Source organism: Erpetoichthys calabaricus, chromosome 9 (assembly GCF_900747795.2).
Source record: "Erpetoichthys calabaricus chromosome 9, fErpCal1.3, whole genome shotgun sequence".
Lineage (NCBI taxonomy): Eukaryota > Metazoa > Chordata > Cladistia > Polypteriformes > Polypteridae > Erpetoichthys > Erpetoichthys calabaricus.
This window is the reverse complement of record NC_041402.2, coordinates 136366841-136387530: the sequence shown is the minus strand read 5'-3', so window position 1 is coordinate 136387530 and position 20690 is coordinate 136366841. Positions and strand designations below refer to the sequence as shown.

The following is a 20690-nucleotide window of genomic DNA, read 5'->3' as shown; positions in this document are numbered from 1 at the left end:
CCTGTCACCCTTCTTAAAAAGGGGGACCACCACCCGGTTTGCCAATCCAGCGGTACTGCCCCCGATGTCCATGCAATGGTGCAGAGACATGTCAACCATGACAGCCCCACAACATCCAGAGCCTTGAGGAACCCAGGGTGAACCTTGTCCACCCCAGGGGCCCCCCCACCTCAGAGCTTAACTACCTCGGCCCCTGTTATGGGTGGCACCACTAACACCCCCCCCCCCCAAAAAGTCCTCCATCTCTCCTTCCTCTAAGGAAGACATGCTGGTGGGATTATGGGAAGATCCTCGAAGTATTCCTTCCACCGGTCTATAACGTCTCAAGTTGAAGTCAATAGGGCCCTATCTCCACTGTACACAGTTTTGGTGGAGAACCGCTTTCCCCTCCTGAGGCGCCTGACAGTTTGCCAGAACCTTCTTGGTGCTGAACGAAAGTCGTTTTCCATGGCTTCCCCAAACTCCTTGCATGCCCGAGTTTTTGCCTCTGCAACAGCCAATGCCACCACACGCTTGGCCCACCGGTACCCCTCAGCTGCCTCTGGAGTCCCACTGGTCAACCAGACCCAATAGGACTCTTTCTTCAACTTGACGGCCTCTCGAACCTTAGGTGTCCACCACTGGGTTCGTGGATTGCCGCCACGAGAGGCACCGGCAACCTTGCGGCCACAGTGCCGTTCTGCTGCTTCGACAATGGAGGCTCGGAACATGGCCCATTCAGACTCAATGTCCTTTGCCTCCCTCAGAATGAGGTTGAAGTTCTGCCGGAGGTGGCAGTTAAAGATCTTTCTGACCGGTTCCTCTGCCAGATGTTCCCAGCAGACTCTCATTATTCGTTTGGGTCTGCCTGGTCTGTCCAGCAGCCTCTCCCGCCATCTGATCCAACTTACCACCAGGTGGTGATCAGTTGACAGCTCAGCCCCTCTCTTCACCCGAGTGTCCAAGACATAAGGTCGCAGATCCAATGACACACTTACAAAGTCGATCATTGAGCTGTGACCTTGGGCATCCTGGTGCCAAGTGCACTTATGGACACCCTTATGCTCGAATATGGTGTTCGTTATGGACAATCCATGGCCAGCACAGAAGTGCAACACCACTCGAGTTTAGATCAGGGAGGCCATTCCTCCCAATCACACCTCTCCAGGTTTCACTGTCGTTGCCGACGTGAGTGTTTAAGTCTCCCAGCAGGTCGTTGGAGTCCCCAGGAGCTGCACCTTGTAGCGCCTCTTCCAGGGACTCCAAGAAGGCTGGGTACTCTGAACTGCTGTTCGGCACATAAGCGCAAACAACAGTCAGTGTCCTTCCCCCAACTCGAAGGCATAGGGAAACAACCCGATAGAAAGGCCTGGCATGTTAAATCTATCAAAGTCAGAAAAAGTCAGATTCGAGTAAACAATTAAACAGCAACAATTGTTTTCGGATGTTTCAAGAAATAATTTATTTTATACTTTTTATTTTTTGTTGCATTTAATAAAAAACAAAAAATCTTTTTTCTGACTTGCCCTTGCCTTATAAATGGCTTGTAACAACTCTGTTTTTGTTATGGTTTTATATTGATTTTATTTGTGACAGAACAATTTATTGTACTGAATATTATATCACCAGTTGTGGTTGTACTGAGATGTTTGTTTTTAAATAACTCTAATATTGCCCAGTTCTCTAATTAATATACTACATCATGACCAAAATTCATTTTCTTTAAAAGTACTTTAATGCAATGTTTCTTCTGTTTAGCTGTTGCTTGTCCTAAAATATCCCTGACAATAACATAAATTTGTTTTACAGAGATACCACAATGTATGCTGTGTCTGCAGAAGTGAAAGGCCTTGACACTGTAGTTAGCCTTTTATCAGATGTGGTCCTTCAGCCAAGGTTAACAGGTCTGTTGTAGCTTCATTTGTTTATCATTCTAATTATTTCATTGATCCAATCTCATGTAGTCATTCCCATTTCACAACTCTATATCTGATTTTTTTTTTTTTGCTATTATATGCGGTATAGAGGAGAGTGAAAGAAAAAAATACCCACACATTTTGTGTTTTTAAAATTTTCATGTTGTGTGAGGTTATCAGTTGTGATGATTTACTCCTTTTAAAGTTGGCCTATTTAAAGAGAGAGTGTTATTTGTTTGGATAATTTAGTTAGTAAAGAGATCTGAATTTGGCCAAACTTGTCTAATATAATTCCAAATAACACTGACCCTTTGCACCAGTGTGAGGTTGTCCGCATATTCGTTCTAGATGCACATCATGCTATGAACAAAAATAATTCATGGAAACTCTTGCAATGATGCATTTTAAGTCAGTCAGTCTGGGAGCAGTTATGAGGCCATTTGTAACGGAAACATATTTTAGAGAGTCAGGTGTAAATTTTTTCCTTAAAGTAATAAGGAACTTTTCAAAATATTTAGAGATATTCAGGATTTTTTTTAATAACGTTTTTTATATTAGCAAATACTCTGAAATGTCCTGGTTGAGAATAGGATCCATGTAAATATAGCAAGACTGCAGTGATTCCTCACTATTAGAACACCCAAAATTATATCTAAATGATTCCTGAGTTCCAGAATGTTGTCTTGTTACAAACTGTAAAAAGCTGATCCCCTCATATTACCAACTTGTCCCAGGACCCAGTTGTAATTTTAAGGCAGAATGATCTGACTTCTATTTGGCAGCAGAACACACTTTGGCAATTGAAGTCCTTTTCTTAGGAACCATAGTTTTGACAAAATAAATAAATACTGATACAATTCATAACAAATTTTTCTCTCAGACAATTGTGTGACAAATCTCTTTATTCAAACTTAGGATAGTCCCATTTCCTGGATAATAAATTAATTTCAGGGCTCAAAATCCAGGAAAAGACACTGTCATTAAAACTCACTGTAGTGAAAAGGAAACCCCAAGGTTAAAATTGTGGGTTCCAAAGTAGTCTTTCCCTTCCTGACAAAGTGGGATATGTGTGCAAAATGTTGTTGAGATTGGACTGAGGATGTGGATTTAAATAAAGAACAAACACCCATTCCTACAAACCTACTTTGAAACTTGTATTCAAGATAAAGAGTAGAGGTGTAAATGTTTGAAGATGCTTTGCAACATCAAAACCTGGACAACTGACCATTCATAAGGGAAGCTTGAATATGGTATAACATTTGACTATTATGCTGGAGAGTCTTAAACCATTTCACTTTGGGCTGAAACTGAATGTATTTAACCATGTAGAAACACTGGTTAAAACAATCTAGCAAATTTTGCAAATATAACAGCCTCTAGACGCCTCCTATAGCCTTTGATGAGTGTCTCGATTCTGGATGGAGGTATTTTTGACCATTCTTCCATACAAAATCTCTCCAGTTCAGTTAAATTTGATGGCTGCCGAGCATGGACAGCCTGCTTCAAATCATCCCATAGATTTTTGATGATATTCAAGTCAGGGGACTGTGACGGCCCTTCCATTGTACTTCTCCCTCTGCATGAATTGCCTTTGTAGATTTCGAACTGTGTTTTGGGTCATTGTCTTGTTGGAATATCCAACCCCTGTGTAACTTCAACTTTGTGACTGATGCTTGAACATTATCCTGAAGAATATGTTGATATTGGGTTGAATTCATCTGACCCTCGACTTTAACAAGGGCCCCAGTCCCTGAACTAGCCACACAGTCCCACAGCATGATGGAACCTCCACCAAATTTGACAGTAGGTAGCAGGTGTTTTTCTTCCACCATGCAAAGCGCTTTTTGTTATGACCAAATAACTCAATTTTGGTCTCATCAGTCCAAAGCATTTTGTTCCAAAATGAATCTGGCTTTTCTAAATGAGCATTTGCATACAACAAGCGACTCTGTTTGTGGCGTGAGTGCAGAAAGGGCTTCTTTCTCATCACCCTGCCATACAGATGTTCTTTATGCAAATTGCGCTGAATTGTAGAACGATGTACAAATACACCATCTGCAGCAAGATGTTCTTGCAGCTCTTTGGAGGCGATCTGTGGGTAGTCTGTAACTATTTTCACAATCCTGCGCATATGCCGCTCCTGTATCTTTCTTGGCCTGCCAGACCTGGGTTTAACAGCAACTGTGCCTGTGGCCTTCCATTTCCTGATTATATTCCTTACAGTTGAAACTGACAGTTTAAACCTGAGAGCTTTTTGTAGCCTTCCCCTAAACCATAATACTGAACAATCTTTGTTTTCAGATCTTTTAAGAGTTGCTTTGAGGATCCCATGCTGTCAGTCTTCAGAGGAGAGTCAAAGGGAAGCACAACTTGCAACTGACCACCTTAAATACCTTTTCTCATGATTGGACACACCGGTCTATGAAGTTCAAGGCTTAATGAGCTAATCCAACCAATTTGGTGTTGCAAGTAATCAGTATCGAGCAGTTACATGCATTCAAATCAGCAAAATGACAGGGGTACCCAAATTTTTGCACAGCCAGTTTTTCACATTTGATTTCATTTCATCCAACTAAATACTGCTTCACTAAAAATCTTTGTTTGGAAAACACCCCAGTACTTGGATGTTCCTAGGAAATGAAAGACATACCACTGTTATATTTTTGTTGAAAGTAAATTATTATGCAGGCTGAGAGGGGTTCCCAAACTGCATCTCCCAGTCAGGATTCATTAGCTTTAGATTCCCCTTGGAACAACGGATGAAATGATGCTTAATTTCAGGAGTCAATGTTCTGGGAACCCAAAGTGCACAGACCTTGCTCAAGTTTAATTATTAATGAAGAATAGTTTCAGATGAACCATGACTAATCCCTGTATTGTCTGCTGTCTCGTACTGTTCCACTCTTTGATTGTAAATTACGATTTGCATCATCATTGCATTATTTTTTCTTTCTTTGATGTCTGACACTGACCAGACCTAGAGTTGGCTTAAAGAAATACCCTGTCTCCACAGAATTCTGTAGCCAGACATGTTCTGTGGCATTTGAAGGGGACTGATCTTGGTTACAAATTTATTTGGCAAAATGATTTTCCAAAGGTGTTTTTGGAATCCATGGTGATTTGGATTTTGAACAAAAACATCCACTATAAACCATAAATGTCCCAAAATCCACATTGTTCTTTTAATATGAATAGTTAAGTGGGCAGAAGATGAAGTGATCACCAAAAGGCATAAAGTTAAAGATGTCCCAAGGTGACAGTCATTAGAGCAGAAAACAATTAATGAATACAATTTAATGACTATGAATGAATGTAAAGTAAATTGCACAAGAGTGAATCAGAATGCGTATAGATGCATATGAGGACATACTAGCAAAAATAAGTATGCAAATGATGTATCAGAAGTTTCAGTAATATTTTAGTACTAATTGTATTGCAGTGTTCAGAATGTTTTGGTATTAATGTAGTATAGCTCTATTTTCCTAGTTTGAAAACTTCTCAAATGAGTACATAATTCAGTTTAGTTTAACATGGTGCATTTTTCATTTACAAAGTCCAGCTGCTTTGCATATGTTCAGATATATAAAAAAAATTATTTTCACGTTTGAAATGGAAATTACGTATGACAACAGAGGAACAGGAAAAACATTCTTAATAAACCCGATTCTTGCCGAGAGAGTGAATGGTGACATAGCTCTGGCTGTAGTGTCATGGGGAATCGCTTCTACATTATTAGATGGAGGCCGTACAACACATTCGGCATTGAAATTACCATTAAACCTCGCTCACAACGAAAATCTAATTTGCAACATACGCAAGGGCTCTGGAAAGGCAAAAGTCTTGCAACATTCAAAGGTAATAGTTTGGGATGAGTGCACCATGGCACATAAGAGCTTATGAAGCCTTGAATCGAACAATGCAAGATCTCGGAGATCCTTCCAAAATAATGGGATGTACTGTCGTTTTACTAGAGTGAGCACAGAACAGTCTTATTTTTTGTGTTAAGGGAGGCATGACAGAGTTACATGTTGAAGAATTGTAAGTCTAGTGGTAATTCGATTTATTCTGATCTGCAGGGTAGAATGTTTTATTTCAGATTAATTCAAAATTCAGAAAGTTTAATTTTTGCAAAGTAAGTTACAGATCAGCAATACTGATTTTGACAAAATGTATGTAGTGTACCAGGCAAGAGCCATTCATATTATGAACTCAATTTGATAATCTTGGATGGATTTTATAATTAAATCTGTTGATAGAATTGTGTTCTGCATTATTTTTTTTCTCCCAAAAAAATTTACTTTTGTTGATTGCTTTTTTTGCAAACCAACTGGAGTGAAAACATTTACAATATTTAATTGACTAAAACATATTTACTTTTTTTTTTTTGCAGATGATGAAATTGAAATGACCCGCATGGCAGTTCGATTTGAGTTGGAGGATCTAAATATGAGACCAGATCCTGAGCCGCTTCTTACTGAAATGATTCATGCAGTAAGTTAATTGTAATATAAACTATGAAACTTAGGAATTATATCTTGGATATGATGTGTTAATAACCCTTCTTGATTTTTTGATTTTATATTCTTTTACAAGATGGCATTGGAATTTTACAGTTTTGACATTATAGTTTGTGCACCTTCATTTCCTTAGGTTCACAGAATCCTGAGCTTATGAAGTGCTCACAATGTGTTTCTGTAGACCTTAAATAGTTATTTGATTACTTTCCTGTGTATTAGGGTGCTTATTTGTTTTGTAAAAATAATATATGCTGCTGTGTATATGTTTACATTCATCATAAACAGGATTAGTCTTTGATAAATGCTAATCAAATTAATTAATAGTATTATGTACTTGCAGGTTTTTTTTTTTTAAACCTGCAAGGTTAGTCTTCATCTACAAGAAACTCCAAACAAACATTAGAAAAGAAAGCTAGAATATATTTTATATTATATTAACTTCTTTTATACATTTAGAATATCCCAGGAATTTACCTGTAAGCTGCCAGGTCATTGGCATTTGTAAACATAGACAAAGTCTAATTCCAGGAAATTTATCAAAATTAGATCAAACCTGAAAAAGTTTTTAATTCAGCAAGCTAAAACAGCCACCTGCTCCCAAGAGAAGCCCCTGATGTTTTTGAACTGCACTAAGCAGTTGCCACTCTGTATCATAAGGCAGATTCGATAGAGTGGCTTTTCTAAAAGGGATTTCTCTACCTGCTCCTGATCCATTGAATAGAATGCAAACACGAAGCAATAAGCAGACCATTTTCTAATTAAAAAAAAATGAACTAAAGACAGCAGTTACTTCAGCTTGTTATCTAAATAAGCAATAAGTTAAATGGCCAGAATGTAAAAAAGTGGGAAAACAAATTCTGCCTGAGTCCCCCAGGACTGTATTTGAGAACCATCCATTAAGTATTTTTATTTTGTTTTCTAGGCAGCTTATCGAGGAAACACTGTGGGTCTGCCCCGTTTTACCCCTGTAGAGAATGTGGAGAAGATCGACAAAGCCATGCTTCATAAATATTTGCAGAGTTACTATATCCCAGAGCGCATGGTGCTGGCTGGAGTGGGTGTCGATCACGAGCAGTTGATGCACTGTGCCTCCAAGTATTTACTGGGAGTGAAGCCTGTGTGGGGAGCAGGGACTCCGGACAAAGTAGATTGCTCTTTGGCTCAGTATACAGGTGGCATCATCAAGGTAATTTTTCATTTTATTGCGCTTTGTGTGTGTATGCATGGTATTTATACGGACATGGACAAATTTATTGGTACCCCTCCACGAAAAAGAGAAACCCACAACTGTCTCTGAGATAAACTGAACCTGATCAAAGTAATTGGCACCCATCATTGTTTATTATGTATAGAGCAACGTCTTATTTATTTTTAAATAGAGTTTTGATTCAACAGAATATTTCAAATAATAATACAAAGGAAAATGGCATTGATAAAAATGACAATGTCAGAGTCAAAATTTTAGTATTAATCCAACACTAATCTAGATACAGTTCAGTGCTAAAGTCTTAGGGACGTTAGATAGTTCACAAAAGTATTTGCCTTAGACACTTGTTTGATGTCTTTTGGATTAGTGTGTCAATAGAAAGGAATGTATTTTAGAGTTCTCAACATTTTTTTTGTAAGCAGTGAAATGGTAATATATTTGAATGTCCTTAAAGATAGAAACAAGTATAGTAATAGACCACTTTTCAGTTAAAAAAAGTGATATGTCTGTAGGCATATAGCCCAGTGTTTGATTAAACAAATAAACAAACGTGCCAATGAGCAATAACATAAAGTGTATGTAGAATTAAAGTGATTGGATGAAACAGATACAGATGCGTAGAGTGAATAAAACTGGGTAAGGGACAACCATATTTTAAAGTGAAAAATCTTACTCCTTGACAAAAGTGAATATAGCAACAAGACTCAAGGTGGTCAACCTGCTTTATTAAGGTTTCTCCCAAGCACTACAGACAGGTCATTTCCGGATGTGCTGTCCTAACACTTCTGAAGAACCACAAACAAATGGCCAGTGTTGATGACCAAAAACGCAGTGATTGACCATAGAAAATGAGTGCAGCAAACGAGAAATACATCAAGCTTACTTCCCCTTGAAATTGGTAGAGGGTCAAGCACATCAATCAGTTCAGAACTGGAAGAAACCACTGGCACTCTGCTACACCCATCTGTAGTCTGGAGAAGTCTCATCAGTATTAGTGTTCATAGATGATTTGTGACTAAAAGGCCATTCTTCCAAGGTGGAATTGTAGCCAAATGCCTTGCAGGGGTTCTGGCACCTAAGTCAAAATTTGAAATTTTTGCTCACATAGAAGGCACTTTGTCTGCTGAAGGGCTGGGGAATAGTACATTAATAAATGTCTTCAGAAAGCAGTGAGGCATGGTTGAGCATCCCTGCAGGTTTGGGCCTACATTTCTGCAAATGGAGTTCATGATTTATTTACAACTAACCTTTTCAGTACTGTGAAGTACAGAAAGATTTTTTTCCATCATTCTGCATTACCCCAATGACCCCAGATACATGGCCACGGTTATTAATAAAAAAAGTCTGCTGCAAAAAGAGAAACCGAATCTGGTAAAAGCAAAAATTGGTAGTGACTGTCACAGAGTCTTAATCTCAACATCATCTTGTCTGTTTTGGACTGCTTGCAGAGACTGAAGCAAGTAAGAGAGCCAAAGTCTACATTGGAGCTGTTATCAAGATTTCCAAGAGGCTTGGAATAACATGCAACGCAAACACCTTCAGAAACTGCTTGCAAGTGAACCTAAATGAGTTTCTGCCGTTTATAAGGCAAAGGATGGTCACACCAAATATTGATTTCTTTTGTGAAACTTTCTATAAGCTACTACTAAAGTTCCATGGAACTTTCTAGGAACCATACCATTTGCACTTCAGATGCGGTCATTCTCCTGAAGCTAAGCATATTCAGGCTGCAACAGTACTTCGGATGGGAGACTGTCTAGAAGAACCTTCATTTGCTGCTGGAAAGGGTAATGGTGAGGCCAACAGGGGCACATACCCTGTGGTCTGAATGTGGATCCCACTCTCCCAGTGTAGTGATGGGGACACTGTGCTGTAAAAATGGTGCCATCCTTCTGTTGAAATGTAAAACCGAGGTCCTGACTCTGGTAATAAAAGATCCCTGGACATCATTCATTTAAAAAAGACGGAGTATTCTGATGTCCAGGCTAAATTGCTATCCATGCTCTTATCATTCTGGCCCCCTAATCATCCTATGTCTCTAATTGGCTATCTCTCAACTCTTCACCACCTAATAGCTAATGTGTGATAAGCATACTTGTGCATAAATGACTCCTGTCCCAGGTGCATGCTACACATTAGTGGTGGTTGAAATGCTCCACACTCATGATGAAAAGTGCTTTGAATAGACTGAAAAGTGCTATGTTAATGTAAAGAATTACTATCATTACTAGGATGTTTTTGGATTAATAAAGTATTCCTGGCATTATTTTGGAAAACATTCCTGCCTTATGGCTCTTTTACATGGGCATAAAACGTTTGTGTTTTGTGTGTTAGCTTTGGATTGGACTAAAAACTAACATTTGGACTTCTGTATTGATACTAGCTTTTGAAACTCGGTGCTTTCACCCGCCTCACAGCAGCTGCACAGCTCTGCCACTCAAGCACACACCTCCCTACCTTGCCACAATATGGAAATCAACAAATTGAGGAGTTTTGGCCCTCCTAAAAGTATAAGCAGTGTTTAGATTAATAATGTATATGCATTTGAAAAGCAGTGGAGAGAATGGTGAATTGAGCGAGATCTAAAACGTGTATTTTATCGCAGAGCGAGGGAGAGGTTGCAACCGTGTTAATAAACGACTGATCATGAGGTTCTTTAAACAACCATTTACTTCCATTACTAGAAATGCTGGTACTGTTTTAAAAATATTTTTCTGTACTGTTTCAGTTACCAGTATAATGCACTATTCTAATTTGTGTACATTTATATATGATATGTAATGATGTGTATAGTGTGTTATTTCATACATCCTTTCTAGAGTAGGTTTATAGCACAGATTTTAAAACTGGGTGCTAATCATGACTAAAGAGTTTCTTCAAAACTTGAATGGATGTAGCATTTTGTTTTGCTTTTCCTCTACCACAGTGTGAAAAAGATATGTCTGATGTCAGTTTGGGACCTACCCCAATACCAGAGCTGACACACATAATGATTGGATTGGAAAGCTGCTCATTTCTGGTGAGTTTTCTGTTGCAGAATATTTTTAATAGTTTTGAAAGGTTGTTTCTGGTTTACCTATACATTTAATTTGACTTTTCAGGAAGAAGACTTTATTCCTTTCGCTGTTCTTAACATGATGATGGGAGGTGGAGGATCTTTTTCAGCAGGAGGTCCTGGAAAAGGCATGTTCACACGACTTTATCTTAATGTTTTGAACAGGTAAGTTAAAGATCTTAGTTTAGAGTATAAAGATCTTGCTTGTAGGCTTTTGATTTCATCCAGCTATTTCCATTCAGTGACATTAGTCATTTTGGTGTTAAACTGAAGTACTTTTTGTGTTAGCTATATATTTCTACTGTTCATGGTGGTGAATGAAATTAATATGCTTTCATACATATAAAAATGTAAAAATGTGAATCGTTTAAAACACACACACACAAAGAGAATGAATAAATACTAGCATTGTCAACAAGGTACTGTGTAGAAACGGCTACATTGGAATAATAAAATGATGTGATATTTAGACTATAATGCACCAGTTAGACTACTTTTGCAGTTTTTGTTGCAATACTTCAAATTAAGACATAGAAGCTCCAGAATTGTCCAGTGAAGAGCAACCGAGTGTAACTCCAGTCTAAAGGGCATGTGCTATCTGGCAGGCTAAGGGAGTTTAAACCTCTTTAGTACTGAATAAAGAAGGCCGTGAACCAACCTAGTTCAGGTCTTCAAAATTCTTAATTGCATCCATAAAATAACATATTCCAAGACACTGTTAGGAATTTAAGGTAAAGTGCCTTAAAGATGAAAGACATGAAACAGTTCTTCACACATACAATTAGATCCATAAGTATTTTGACATGGATATAAAATATTGCTATTTTACCCTTTTACCAAAAATATTGGAGTTGAAGCTGGGCTGAGGGAATTTACATTCACATTAGATGAATAGTTTAGGAATTACAGCACTTTTTGTATGTAGTCTTCGTGTTATCAAGTGTCCAAAAGTGACTGGACAGTTGACTAACTGAGAATCTGTTCCTTGGTCAGATGTGGGCAGTTCCCACATTATTTCATTCTAACAATTGAGCAGAGGAAGTGTCTGGGATTGATTTCAAGTGTGAAATGTGTACAATACTTGGAAGCTGTTGCTATGAACTTTCAATATGAGTGCCAAAGCACTGTCAGTACAAGTAAAGCAGCCCATTGTTAGGCTGAGGGGAGGAAAAAGCCCATCAGAGAGAGAGACATTAGGAGTGACCAGGTCAACAATTTGGTTTATCCTTAGAATGGAGTGCACCGTTGAGCTCAGCAACACCAAAAGGCCTGGACGATCATGAAAGAGAATTCTAGATGATCACAGAATTCTTTCCTTGGTAAAGAAAACCCCATTCACAATAACAGGCCAGTCAAGGACATTCTCCAGGAGGCACATTAGGTGTATCATTGATAAAGTCTACAGTCTAGAGAAGACTTCATGATAGTAGATATACAGGGTTTACCACAAGGTGTTAACTACTGGTAAGCCTCGAGAATAGGAAAGCTAAATTAGACTTTACCAGTACAGGCTACAAATGCCTCCCCAGTTCTGGAATATATTCTTTGGACACTAAGAAACTTTGGAACTAAGATAACATGTACTAGAATACTGGGAAGACAAAGTACGGAGAAGGAAAAGAACAGCTCATGTTCCAAAGCATACCACATCTATGAAACATAGTGGAGACAATGTTATGGCATAAGCATCACTAGTGTTTATTGATGATATGACTGCTGACCAAAGCAGCAAGATGAATTCTGAAGTGTATAGGGCAATACTGCCTGCTTGTATTCAGCCCAATGCTGCAAAATTGATAGGGCAGTGCTTCCCAGTACAGAGGGACAATGACAAAAACGTACCCTGAAAGCAACTTAATCAGTTTTCAAGGGAAAGAAATGGAGTATTCTTCAATCACCTGACCTCATACCAACTGAACATAGATTTTACTTGCTGAGGACAAAACTGAAGGCAGACAGACCAACAAACAAGCACCAACTGAAGACCGCTGCAGTAAAGGCCTGGCAGAGGCTCACTAGTGATGCCCATGAGTTTCAGATTTAAGGTAGTCATTGACTGGAGTGGATTTTCAACCAAGCGTTGAAAATGATTGTATTTATGATTGTTGGTTTGTCCACTTACTTTTGAGCCCCTGAAAAAAAGAGGAGGGGCTGTTTAACAAAAATATAGTATTATCCATTTAGGAATGTCAATCATTTTTATAAACACTTTGAATTAAAGCTGAATGTGTGGACTTCAGTCAAATCTTGATTGCTTCATATCAGATCCCTTGTGGTGTCATACAGAGTCAAAATTATGAAAATTGTGTGGCTGTCTAAATACTTAGTGACCTAACTGAAAGATTGTGGGAATCTGGTACAAACTATTAAGTCATGTATTTAAACCTGAATTGTTGATAACTATCAATCAGTGTCTGGGTGAAATAGGTTTAATTACTTCAGGTTATACCTACTGTTTTTTTTTTTACAGTTGTGGTAGTAACATGTTTATACAATAAAAATAACAATCTGTAGCTAAATTATTATGCAAGATGACCATAAAAATCAGTGTGTCTCACTTACACTATTATTTCTTCATTTTGTTAAAATTAACAGACATCATTGGATGTATAATGCAACCTCCTATCATCATAGCTATGAAGACACTGGTTTACTTTGCATTCATGCAAGTGCAGATCCCCGTCAGGTAGGTAAATTGGTTGCTTCAGTATGTTTTTTAATAATAATAAATAATAATTCTTTGCATTTATATAGCGCTTTTCTCACTACTAAAAGTGCTTAGCAATTGGAGTTTAAGGGCCTTGCTCAAGGGCCCAACAGAGCAGAGTCCCTTTTGGCATTTTACGGGATTCGAACAGGCAACCTTCCGATTGCCAGTGCAGATCCCTAGCCTCAGAGCCACCACTTGTGCTATAGTATTTTCTACAGAAAATACTGTAGTTACACCCCAAAAGATCAATCAACAACGAGGAATTGTTGACATCTACTGTATCTGTAGTTATTTATCAGTTACTAGCTGAAATACCCAGTGTCGCCTGGGAGGAAAATAAATTGTGTTTTTCTTTTTTTTTTTTTTTTTTTTTTTTTTTTAATTGTTTGAGAAAAATATAATTAAAAAAACTTTAAAAATAAATTAACAAACAATGAAGACTCAATAATGTGCTTGTCTTGCAGTCTTGTACGCATGTTATAATCCAGTTGACACTTTGAACTGGCCAACTCTATTTAATTTCAAAAGCAACAAGGGTACGGTGGAGCTCAAACATAAAGAATGCTGGCAGTCACGTCCAATCCGCCCTCTGGTGGTCGTTCCAAGTGTTAACTGGATGATAACATGCATACATGACTGTAAGATCAGCCTACAGTATTTTTAGTCGACCGATGAGAAACATGTACCAAGTTTCATGAAAATCGCTTCAGCTGTTCGTAAGTGATGCTAGAACATACACACATACAGTACATTGACTTTTATATGCAGTGCATCTGGAAAGTATTCACAGCGCATCACTTTTTCCACATTTTGTTATGTTACAGCCTTATACCAAAATGGATTAAATTCATTTTTTTCCTCAGAATTCTACACACAACACCCCATAATGACAACGTGAAAAAAGTTTACTTGAGATTTTTGCAAATTTATTAAAAATAAAAAAATTGAGAAAGCACATGTACATAAGTATTCACAGCTTTTGCCACGAAGATCAAAATTGAGCTCAGGTGCATCCTGTTTCCCCTGATCATCCTTGATGTTTCTGCAGCTTAATTGGAGTCCACCTGTGGTAAATTCAATTGATTGGACATGATTTGGAAAGGCACACACCTGTCTATATAAGGTCCCACAGTTGACAGTTCATGTCAGAGCACAAACCAAGCATGAAGTCAAAGGAATTGTCTGTAGACCTCCGAGACAGGATTGTCTTGAGGCACACATTTGGGGAAGGTTACAGAAAAATTTCTGCTGCTTTGAAGGTCCCAATGAGCACAGTGGCCTCCATCATCCGTAAGTGGAAGAAGTTCAAAACCACCAGGACTCTTCCTAGAGCTGGCTGGCCATCTAAACTGAGCGATTGGGGGAGAAGGGCCTTAGTCAGGGAGGTGACCAAGAACCCGATGGTCACTCTGTCAGAGCTCCAGAGGTCCTCTGTGGAGAGATTGGAACCTTCCAGAAGGACAACCATCTCTGCAGCAATCCACCAATCAGGCCTGTATGGTAGAGTGGCCAGACGGAAGCCACTCCTTAGTAAAAGGCACATGGCAGCCTGCCTGGAGTTTGCCAAAAGGCACCTGAAGGACTCTCAGACCATGAGAAAGAAAATTCTCTGGTCTGATGAGACTAAGATTGAACTCTTTGGTGTGAATGCCAGGCGTCACGTTTGGAGAAAACCTGGCACCGCTCATCACCAGGCCAATACCATCCCTACAGTGAAGCATGGTTGTGGTGGCAGCATCATGCTGTGGGAATGTTTTTCAGCAGCAGGAACTGGGAGACTAGTCAGGATAAAGGGAAAGATGACTGCAGCAATGTACAGAGACATCCTGGATGAAAACCTGCTCCAGAGCGCTCTTGACCTCAGACTGGGGCAACGGTTCATCTTTCAGCAGGACAACGACCCTAAGCACACAGCCAAGATATCAAAGGAGTGGCTTCAGGACAACTCTGTGAATGTCTTTGAGTGGCCCAGCCAGAGCCCAGACTTGAATCTGATTGAACATCTTTGGAGAGATCTTAAAATGGCTGTGCACCGATGCTTCCCATCCAACCTGATGGAGCTTGAGAGGTGCTGCAAAGAGGAATGGGCGAAACTGGCCAAGGATAGGTGTGCCAAGCTTGTGGCATCATATTCAATAGGACTTGAGGCTGTAATTGCTGCCAAAGGTGCATCGACAAATTTTGAGCAAAGGCTGTGAATACTTATGTACATGGGATTTCTCAGTTTTTTTATTTTTAATAAATTTGCAAAAACCTCAAGTAAACTTTTTTCACGTTGTCATTATGGGGTGTTGTGTGTAGAATTCTGAGGAAAAAAATGAATTGAATCCATTTTGGAATAAGGCTGTAACATAACAAAATGCGGAAAAAGCAATGCGCTATGAATTATTTTCCGGATGCACTGTATATAGAAAATGTTGACATTGTTCTGTTTTAGTGGTAGCAAGGACTGCAGAAAGTCACTTTGTACCCGTGTTTCTTTGTTTCATTTAAATCTGAATCTTAAACACTTATTTCATGTTTGTAACTGGAAAATTTGTTTAAAAAAACCTTAATTAACAACACTGAAACTTTTATTTCTACATTCAGGTGACTGTTGTTATTACAAAGAAGTTTCATTCCTGCCAGCATTCATAACTCAATTTTGTATGCAAGTCAGAACTTGCTCTGAAGATATTAATGGAAATATTGGCAATAGGACTTAATGCTTTATCACTAATTTTACAGAAAAATGTTTGATAACACTTTAGCTATTACAAAAATTCATCTATTACTCATTTACTCTTCAGTAACAAGACCTTAACAAAAGCTTCTTCTAGTGTTAATAAGAATTGCAAAGCATCAGTAAGCAGTTATTCATCTATGCAATGTGACCTAAAATAACTACTTTGAAACGGTTAAATGTGACTTAAAGTGAGACATATTTTTCTTGATATTGCACACTCATTGTAAAATCAGAATCCTTCATATTAACAAGTAATTTTATGATCATATCAAAGCATCTTATTATACCACAATGCACAGAGGTGAATAACTTATGTACTGATATTTTGCAAGCATAATGAAGACCAAAAGAAGCCTTTGTTAAGGTCTTGTTACATAAGAGTCAATGAGCAATGGATGTATTTTTGCAGTACCTAAAGTGTTACCAAATGTGTCACCTATTAATACAATTGCATGAAATAACATTACTGTACTTCAAAGGAATATGCCACCCCATTTTTTGTGTTACTCCATTTAGTTTGTAGTAATGGCTGAGGAAAAAAAATTAATTTTAAGTTTTCTTGCATAAATGGGATTAAAAAAAAAAAAGTTTCTGATAATATGGGTATCTATGGTGACCAATGTTGGACAACAGACAACAATATTAAAACATCCATGAAAAAATCTCACATTACTTGTGTTACTTCTAGTAGGGTAATAAACAAAAATGAAAACAAAAAATAGAATTTTCACTATAAACTATGTAAGATGAAAATGTGTTTTACGTTTTCTGGATAAAACCATGAAACGTAACTTGGAAAACATTTTCTTAATTAAGTGTTTAAGATGTATGCAGAGGATTGGGCCTTAAAAGCACTAGGCTACTGTTTTAATCCTCACTCACCATGTGTTGTTAAGGAAATCAATCACATTGAATAGAATTCTGATCTTAGACAAATAAACAGTGATAATAAGTCTTTTATGTGTCTCTTTAATGCCGGGATAGATTAAACTTCTATTACTTTTTCTTTATAGATTAGTTGGTAAAAACCATATGCAATTTATTCTGCACAGTACTTTGAATCTACAAAGAGGCTGGCAGAATTGAAGAATGAAGTAGCCTTTGATAGTAGCTTTTTCTTGACATGGCTGTCATAGCAGGTTACGAATGTTATACATAGTTTATTTGCATACTAGCTGTACTACTTGGTGTTGCCCAGTTATATTTGTAGAATTGGTTAAGGAAAGAAAGCAAGGGATTTTATTTATTTTTTTTAACGATGACCCTGTTATTGCTAGCTATCCCATCTGAATTCCATACTGCCCGCCTATCAATGTCTCCGCCCTCATGACTCAAGATTTTGTTCTTTTTGCTTCTGATTGGATTCTAGAACTGTGGTATCTCCTTGCTGGGTTGTAACCATGAATAATATATTCGTCTTCTTCTTAGTTCAAGATAGATAAAATACACTGTACATTTACAAATGCAAAATAACCTGTTGTAAGAAGAAGAGCATCACGTAGAACACAGACATCATGCTCTAATAATGCATTAATAATGTCAGCAAATAGCTAAATTTATCAATATTTTTATGGCTAGCTGGCCATAAAGAAGAGAATAATAAATCCACTCTACAGAAAATGTGCACTTCAGAGGTTTAATCATTAGGAAAAGGGCAGAAGGTAATATATTGGACTTAGGCCAGCTTTCTGTCCAGCCTTTTGCTGTGTGCGTTTAAGTTACAGGTTTCTCAGAATGGCTTTGGTGGAATTTGACAAATCTAACACTGGGTCCATCGTTAGTGATAATGCATTGTTTGAGAGTTCCTGTTCCAAAATAAAGATGAATAAACTTGATGAAAATGGAAGCAATACAGGAAGCATCAAATAAAAAACAAAAAATAGTAGAGTTTGATTTGCTATCCGCCAAATAATGTGTTTTCACCTTTAAAGGATGAGGTCAGGGTTTCAACTCTAATGCTAGAATTTTGAAGATGACTCAGATCTCGAGTATTCTCATTAATGAGGTCTTTTAAATAAAGGGCAGAGGTAGTAATGTATGACTTAATATGTCAGAATGTTAATTTTTAAAATTACCTAATTAAACTGAAAGCTAGTATGGAGATTTGAAAAGAGTGGTTATGTGGTTGATCTTAGTTATGATTATGATCAGAGCTGCTGTGCTTTACTGTGTGAAATTTCAATGGAATGGTAATCAAAAGACTTAAATAGCCTGATAGTGCAGTATTACAGTAATACATTTTGCTGGATAAAAACTAATGAACTACATGTATCCTGTATATTAAGAACACAAATAAGAGTAAACTTTGATAGTATCGTTAAAGTGATGACCAAAAGTTTAGATAAGTGTCAAAGATGACACTTTTGAATGAGTTTAGTAAAAAAAACTAGAGTTTAATGATTTTTGGCATGTTTTGCTTTAGCTTCTCTTCTCTCTCTAAATTTGTCTTTTTAATCTCTCCAGATCAGTTAGTAAAATTGCACAATAAAAGTGTAATTTGCTTTTGTTGATACATTTAGATGTATTTCTTCGATGTATGAGTGAAGTACTAAACCCATATCTGAGTACAGGTGGTATAACTTGAGAATGCATATATTGAAAACAATGATAAATGTGAAGTTAGTCAAGGAAGTTTGGTGCCTGACAGTTGAACTAAATTCTTACACCTGTTTAATAGAATGTTTTAGGAAGTAGTATCTCACTTGGGAAAAACCCAGTAGGAGCGATCAAGACTAGAATAGCTGTTCTAAAAATGAATATTTCCTAATATTGAGACTTTCATAATTAATAAGCAATTCAGACCTTACGCGTAAACTAATGTAATTAACTAAGAGCAGTTTATTTTTTAATTGTGAGATGTTTAATACACAACATTTCAAGATGCTGTGGCATTGTGTCTGAAATTTTTTTAAACTTCATGTAAAAATCACAGGCACTATCAATTATAAATCTGGCTTTAATTCAAAGTCTTTATGGTCTATATGTTATAGTTTTTATTTGTACAGCCTAGCTTCAGAAAATTGGAATATACCTATTTTATAGCATTATGGGGAAAGGTTCTTTCCAATTTTTTGCAGTAATAAAACAATTAAGCAAAAAACTTCAGTTTCTCTCTTCCAGGAGCTCTTAAGGCTCTTGAATTCAGCTGTCAGATTCTACTTCATCATTCTGTGACATTATTAATAGAACCACCCCTTTTGTCTTTAATCAGTCTAGTTAAAGGTTGTAACGATTACCCTAAGCTCAAAGAGGGCAAAGCTACATTGATGATTAACTTGTAAAACTCATGTCAGCACATTGGACTGCCACTTCTCCTCCCAAAGATTGTTACCCAGCAAGAACGGAAAACAAAAAAAAAAAGTTATGGAAAAACCTAAGAGAACAAATTACATTAATAAGGTATATTTTGACTGAAAATTGCACGACAGCCCCAATTAAATGAAAGTCCCCTTTAGCTCGAGCAAATTCCCAGTCCATATACATAGAAACTCCCTCAAACCACCCCAAAGTTTCATTTTTAACTAGAAAGGTTGGCCAGTCCCAACAAACCCTAACATATGTACAGTATATACATAAATATACACCCCTATCCAGGTGAGGCACATATGTACAGTATATATGTGTATGTATGTATATATGTGTGTGTGTGTGTGTGTGTGTGTGTGTATGTATGTATATATGAATATAAACAACACCCACAGTGTGACTTATGGAACAAAAGACAACCCCCTCCCCTCCAGCCTGATCAGGTAAAGCACATATATGTACACATAAATATAAACAATATACTTAAGACAGATGTGTATCCACACAAGTCCAGACCGACACTCCAGTGGGTTATTCTCCATGAAGAAAGGAGAAACATGCGAAAAGGACAACCATATTGGGACGGATTGAGGGAAGATGGATGTGTATATATATATATATATATATATATATATATATATATATATATATATATATATATATATATAATTTTTTTTAAATCTCTGGCCGCCTACTGTTGTACTATTTCAGGTTATTCACTGGATTCGAACAACTTGAGGTTCAATAAAAGCTGGAATAATGAGGTTGTTCTGAAACTTGGCACTGATGGTGTATATACCGTAAATTTACTCTATAACTGTGTTTAGCTATGTGTAAATTGTTAGAAATAATGTGTGGTTCTTCTGTTTTTTTTATATACTTTTGTATTGTACTTTAAGGTCAGAGAAATGGTGGAAATTCTTACAAGGGAGTTCATACAAATGGCTGCTACCGCTGGTGAGGTAAGATTTAAAGCTATGATTATGTAAATTATGTACATTTCCTATGCAGGATCAGCATTTAACAATGCAAGTAACATTTAATTTTTCAGACAGCCAAGTTAAATGGTTCATAGAGCCTTGCAAAAAAAAAAAGTTCTTGTCCTGAAAAGGAGCAGACAAATTTTAACTGTTTGTTTAACCGGGAGTATGGGTCTAAAAATATCTACCACCTTGTTTTCAAGTAAAACAGATAGATAGGTAGGTAGGCAGATAGACAGATACTTTATTAATCCCAAGGGGAAATTCACATACCCCAGCAGCAGCATACTGATAA

General features: G+C 37.4%; 1 protein-coding gene across 1 annotated transcript in view; it reads left to right on the top strand.

Annotated features, from left to right (window-relative positions):
• Positions 1–20690, top strand: part of pmpca (peptidase, mitochondrial processing subunit alpha) — a 48542-nt gene that overhangs the window by 14287 nt on the left and 13565 nt on the right. The window contains exons 5-11 of the mRNA XM_028810210.2: positions 1789–1883; positions 6286–6386; positions 7335–7598; positions 10546–10638; positions 10721–10839; positions 13270–13360; positions 20315–20377. Coding sequence (XP_028666043.1) covers positions 1789–1883; positions 6286–6386; positions 7335–7598; positions 10546–10638; positions 10721–10839; positions 13270–13360; positions 20315–20377 — 826 coding nt within the window. The remainder of the gene's footprint in view (positions 1–1788; positions 1884–6285; positions 6387–7334; positions 7599–10545; positions 10639–10720; positions 10840–13269; positions 13361–20314; positions 20378–20690) is intronic.